General features: G+C 42.6%; 1 protein-coding gene across 2 annotated transcripts; it reads left to right on the top strand.

Moving 5' to 3' along the window:
• Positions 1-1,817: 1,817 nt before the first annotated feature.
• Positions 1,818-5,711, top strand: ptger2b (prostaglandin E receptor 2b (subtype EP2)). 2 transcript variants are annotated; one of them, XM_040124483.1, is made up of 3 exons: positions 1,818-2,681; positions 3,152-3,323; positions 4,778-4,932. In XM_040124483.1, the coding sequence occupies exons 1-3, from the start codon at positions 1,899-1,901 to the stop codon at positions 4,819-4,821; spliced, it is 999 nt and encodes a 332-aa protein (XP_039980417.1). In that variant the 5' UTR covers positions 1,818-1,898; the 3' UTR covers positions 4,822-4,932. The 2 variants fall into 2 exon arrangements, with proteins under 2 accessions (XP_039980417.1, XP_039980416.1); XM_040124482.1 differs by lacking the exon at positions 3,152-3,323 and having other exon boundaries at positions 4,778-5,711.
• Positions 5,712-6,043: the final 332 nt, after the last annotated feature.

The raw sequence follows: 6,043 nt of genomic DNA on the forward strand, positions 1-6,043 counted from the left end.
AACATAACCAATGTTATCTAAAATGTTTGAAAAGTTTGCAAAATGTTGACACATTTGACATCTTTCCACCTGTAGCCTGTGTTTCCAGTTTTACAGACCCACCGTGCACCTGCAAAGCCCAACATCAGCATCATCATCTGTTTTTTGCATTTATTATTGTTTGGCACATGTCTGTTCCCTGTTGCACTGGGCTCCAGGAATGACAGTTCATTTCCTGTATGTATGCCATGCATATGAAAATGACAATAAACCTGAACTTGAACTTGAATTTGAAGTGGATGACACAGACACACAGATTATATGATGTGTCAGATTATATATATTATTATACAGTGAGATCATTTGTTGTATAGCAGCAGATCTATAAACCGCATGTTTTAGTATTTTGTCTCCAGATTTAATGACTGGGTCTGAACTTTTTCCATGGGATAAATGAGCACATAAGACATGATGAGGTTTTTTTCTGTCACGTAAGGGAGGAGCAGAGCCACAGAGTTCAGACTGTGTTATTTAGCATACGTTAACTGTATCAGTACTGGCAGCCGACATCAGCTGCTTGTTCACTGTCAGTCACATTTTCTGTGCTGCCCATCACCTTTCAATATTTAAGCATGATAGTACGTGTTACAATGGCCTATAAATAAATAGAAAATAAATATCTTCATTTGACATTTAACTTTGCCTGGCCCTCTTAGCATTACCCGACTTCGCTGAGCCTAACACTGGTGATCCTGGATAACTGCCCTCATGAAGCTCTGGTTTTTCATGTCCAGCTACGAACAAGTTCACATGAAAGAGATGGAGTTGTTAATGACAAGCGGTACCATCAGAACCGGGATTGAAGTGCTTAATGTGAAAAGAGATGAAATGGCGATTTACCTGCAGCAGACTTTAGTACAATATAATCACATGACGAGAATAGAATAAGAAATGACTGCTAGTAAGTAAGGCTATAAATGCAAATGTGAGTGCAGGTATTATTGTAAATGTTTTGAATACGGTGTGTATTTTTCGCTTTCTTGACTGAGGATGAACAAGCTGTTATGAATATGTGAAAAAGTAAAAGCAATTTAAAAAAAAAAGAAAAGTAATGTCGGACTGTTGCCCAAGCAGAGAGAATAGGAGGGAGGAGGAGAAAAGTAGTTCATGTCTGACTGAGCTGTTGCATTTACAACCATGGGAGCTATTTAACAGTGTGTGGGTGTTTTTTTTTTTCTAATTAAAGAAAACACAGGGTTTAGTTTTTATTTCCAATTATTATCACGGAATCACAAATCTCCTCATCTTATTCTGAGCTGCGCTGGTGGTAAATAAAAGCATGGACACTGTCGGGAGTCCTGTCTGAAATGAAAGAAACTCCGAGCTTTTAAAATGCAGCTAGAATCGTCATTATGTAGCTGGTGATGGAAACTACCCCTCTGTTTGTTAGAAAAGCAGCTGTTTTAGAAACAGTGACAGGAGTCGGCAAAAGCCAAGTGATTCCACTGGCCTAAATATTCAAATCGATTCAATCTCATTTATATAGCAGCCAAATCAGAACAGGTTATCTCAGGGCACTTTTCATGTAGAGCAGGTCTAGACCGGACTCTTTATAGTTATATTTACCCAACATTCCCCCATGAGCAAGAACGTGGTGACAGTGGCAAGAAAAACTCCCTAAATATTGCTCTTTATTACCAGCCGTGACGGCGGGGCTGGTGTTTTTGCACCATGTGCGTCCATGTGTGTGTGTGTGTGTGTGTGTGTGTGTCATCGTGTGTTTCATCAGAAGCCCAGCAGATCGGATTAGGGGCGGGACGCAGACCAGAACTCTGTAGTTGCAGCGGGTGCGCTGACGCTCAGTAGACTGCGACCGAAGTTCACTGGCTTAAATCCCGGGTCTTGTACTTTCAATTTCTATGGAAAATTACAATACAAATCCCAGATGCCGAGACGCTGTGGAGCCCAGAAAGCCAATCACCCCGGGGCTGATGTTCTCGGCCACTCTCGTGGGCAACATCTTGGCACTGGTCCTGCTACATGTCCGGCGCAGGAGGACCAGCCCGTCCCTGTACAAGGTCCTGGTGACTGCGCTCCTCATGACGGACCTGCTTGGCTCCATCTCTGTCAGTCCTGTTGTACTGTCAGCTTATGCTCAGAATAAGTCACTGTTGGAAATGGGTACAGACAACAAGGTGTGCTCCTACTTTGGCTTCAGCATGACCTTCCTGAGCCTTTCCACGCTGGCCATGCTGTGCGTAATGGCGCTCGAGCGCTACGTCTCCATAGGCCACCCTTACTTTTACGGGCGGCACCTGAGCAAACGCTGTGGTTACATCACTATCGCGTTCATCTACCTGAGCAGCATCCTTTTCTGCATAATTCCCTTTATGGGCCAGGGTAAATACAAGCAGTACGCCCCGGGCACCTGGTGCTTCCTGGATATGGCGACTAAAGACTTTAGACTTTATATCGGATTTTACGCGTCTTTCATCCTCATCATAATCACCACCACGGTAGTATGCAACGTGTATGTTATTTTCCTCTTGGTATCGATGTACAGGAGGGGCAAAGTGCGCCGCAGAGGAGTGTCTGCGCGCCCCCGGTGCCACAGGTCTCTATCCATGACGGAGGAAGTGGAGCATCTCCTGCCGCTGGCTATCATCACTGTGGTCTTCATCTGCTGCACCTTCCCCTTAGTGGTAAGAGCTCTGCGTGTTCGAAATTTGACAGCAGTTTGGTAAATCTTTATAGTCGAGCCTGTGATTTACAGTGAAGTTGTATGAATCAGATCCTAATAAAACACCAAATGGTCCCTGCTGGTGCTTAAGTGTAGGCACAGTGGAAGAAAACAAAACTATATGGAACCACTGGGCATTTTAGTGGAAAGGAGAAATAAATGATACTTTATTTCTTTTTTCTAAATACCGGGCACCTGGGGGGGCAGGACTTGGAAAGAAAACTGAAGTTTGGGGAAATGGTGTTATCACACCTTTTCTTATAGTGTCATAAAAGAGTAAAAAGGGAAGAACAGCCACACATTATATTACAGCCCACAGAGCGTGTTCCTACCGTTTAATGTAAAACACTCACTGAAGTTTCACTTGTTAACAAACTTTATTGTGGTGTTTGACCCAAACATGGATCACGTTGGTGTTTGTGGATATCGCAGCTGCAGACATCAGCCTGCTGGTCTGCATTTGTCTGTATTCAATCCGGATTCCAGGAAAATAAACTGGGTGATTACTCACACAATGAAGTGAAGTGTTCCTGCAGAGACATCGACATCACAGTGCATTACTACAGTACAGGAGGCAGACTCCCTCTTTTCACATTTCCAGAAGGTAAACAGGATTTTGTTAACCCTCCTTAGTTTGTACTTAGGTGGTGGTGCAAATTCCCAACCAAATCATCAAAGGCCATTTGACATGCAACGAACCTAGTTTTTTTTATAGGCCCATGAGGGTCTGCAGACTTGGGCCTGTTGGTAATCCAGCCTTGTCAATCACCACGCCGTGAATCTGTACATTCAGTTTTTCCCATTTAATTCTATATGCCCTTTACTTATCATTCATTGCAGCAGTTAGTGTTTCCACTGATCATCATGCTCATTGCCACCACGGGGTTCACATTTTGTGAATCACCGATGAGAATGGTCCGCATGATAGGAAATACATAAGCTTCCAGTTATATCTTCAAGACAAAAACTAGGCATGCAACACACTTTAAATGCATGTTAACGCTAAAGGTATGGTAACTTGTCCTTTGGAAACAATCGCTTCTCTCTGTCAGGTGAACCTCAAGATTTTCTAATGTGGTTTTCTGAGAAAAAGAACACCTCTGCACGTCCACACTGCACTGCCCCTTTGTCAGAACATTGTCATACTTATCAAAGGAAACAAAGAAGGCTGTGTTTCAATAGTTGTACATTTTTTCCAGGTTGGTTTAGCAAAGTAATCAACCGCCTGTATTTTTATTTTGTGCTTTGTCACCCTGCTACATCTCACAGGGAAATATTGTACTTTTTACTATAAAACATTTATTTGACAGATACAATTAGAGGTTACTTTGCTGATTTTACTTACAAAATATATGATCAACAAATTATTATACACACATTGTTAAAAATGAACCTACCTAACAGTATATATAGTACAGTAGCTACAGCTCCACCCCAACCAGCTACTACATGAAAATACTGCTTACAAATCAACTCACCTGTAATGGTAATAATAATAATAATAATAATACGGTATACATAGTACTGTGACACTCCATTCTGCATAATGCACACTTTCACACTGGATACTTTAAACTGCTGTGGTCAGTATTTTTATGTAAACTATGGATCAAATGACTGTGTAATGTGAAAGAGAATTCCTTCAGCTCTATGGAGTTTATAGCATCTTTAAAACCACTCTTCCGGTTGAGTCTCCCTGCTCTAATTAGCCTTGTTTGCAGCAGCAGCAGCTGTTTTCAGAGACACCGCTGTAAAGAGCCACTGTCCACTACCTTCTCAGCAGCAACCAGCAGACAGACAGTCAGAGAGCAGCTGGTGAACATAGTGGAGCATTTAGAAGCTAAAGAGCCTGATGTTTCCCTCAGGAGCTGGTGGAGACCAAAACCAGAGCTGAAAGAGAGGGAATACTGGATTTAGATTCATCAGGTGGATACAGACGCTGCTCCACCTATTTCACACAGTTGCTAACTTTGTGGTGCATCTATAAGGCCTCAAGTCAGAGCTCAACTGACTATATTCAGGTATGATAATGTATTCCTTTTTTGTCCCCCCCCCCAGCTCCAAGTGTACATAAACCTAACCAGCGACGGGGATTGTCATAAGGATGACCTCAGAGCTCTCCACTTACTGTCATTCCACTCCATCCTGAACCCTTGGGTCTTCATCATCCTCCGTCCCTCCGTTCTGAAAATCGTTTGGAGGAAGTTGCGCAGAAGGCAGAAGTCCCCATTCATCTGGGGGCAGACCCAGAATGCTCAGTCCAAACAAACGGGGGGAAGGCCTTGCTGTGCAGTTCCAGAGACAGGAAAATGAGGATGACAGAGGACATGGATTTGGATAAGTTACATGAGGCCTCTCTGGCCTTGGGTGTAGTCTCTGTCTGAGTATGGATTGTAGAAGAAGGCTAAAGATAAACAGAGCTGCTCTTGCCACATATCAAACAGCGCGGTTTTAATAAGAGGAAATGCTCCAGAAGTCATTGCAGTGAGAGGTCATGTGACTCTGTCAGCTGCTTTCCAGAAAGTCGAACTGTGGTGAAACAGTCAGTGTCAATTATCAGAGCGGGCCCATCTATTCTGTCAAACTGCAGTTTGTTTGAACAGTGTATGATTACTGAGCTGAAGGTGAGACCAGTTGACAGTGGATAGTTACATACAGGTTTCATCATGTATATGAAATACAGTAGGTTCCTCAGTTTAAGGAAATGAACATATATAGCGTACAGTATAGTCTGAGGACATGAGAGTCAGCTGACATCAGGATGTGAGGACCATGACCATGAGCCTGTCACAGACTGCCAAGTTTGGCACACGAGTAAATAGAAATATAATAAATCCAATTATATCACAGTGCTCTATTCAAAAATGTATAAGTACCTGGAATTTATATAATGAAACTTACGAATAAAGGCTTCAAATGATTCCATATTCACATACATGTAGTTGTTAGTTGATGACAAATACATTAATAAATGCTAAAAAACGTCATGTCTGCTTGTGTAAATGTCACAGTTAAAGTGAGCTGCAAACAAAGGGCAAACTTTACCAATCAAGCTGCCACAACTGCATTAATGCTGGTCAGACCGGATGTCGACTGTAAAGGATTGCCACAGTGAAGCGGGTCTCACACAGTGGTGAGTGACAACAAACACCGCTCAGCGTGCTAAAACACCACAGCATGAAGCATGAAGAAATAAAAAGAGTGTGGTGATCCTCATGTCCAGCTGCGTTTCCCCTGATCTAGAGTGCTCTCTGATCGCTGACGCCCAGGATGTTGATAAATAATGGAGAGTTAATAAATCATTCTCCTTATTAGGCTGATTTT

This window comes from Xiphias gladius, chromosome 4 (assembly GCF_016859285.1).
Source record: "Xiphias gladius isolate SHS-SW01 ecotype Sanya breed wild chromosome 4, ASM1685928v1, whole genome shotgun sequence".
Classification (NCBI taxonomy): Eukaryota; Metazoa; Chordata; class Actinopteri; order Istiophoriformes; family Xiphiidae; genus Xiphias; species Xiphias gladius.

Coding starts and splice junctions, on each gene's coding strand:
- ptger2b (XM_040124482.1), top strand. CDS start 1,899: ATGGAAAATTACAATACAAATCCCAGATGCCGAGACGCTGTGGAGCCC. Junction 2,682..4,777: donor GCTGCACCTTCCCCTTAGTG/GTAAGAGCTCTG, acceptor CCCCCCCCCCAG/CTCCAAGTGTACATAAACCT.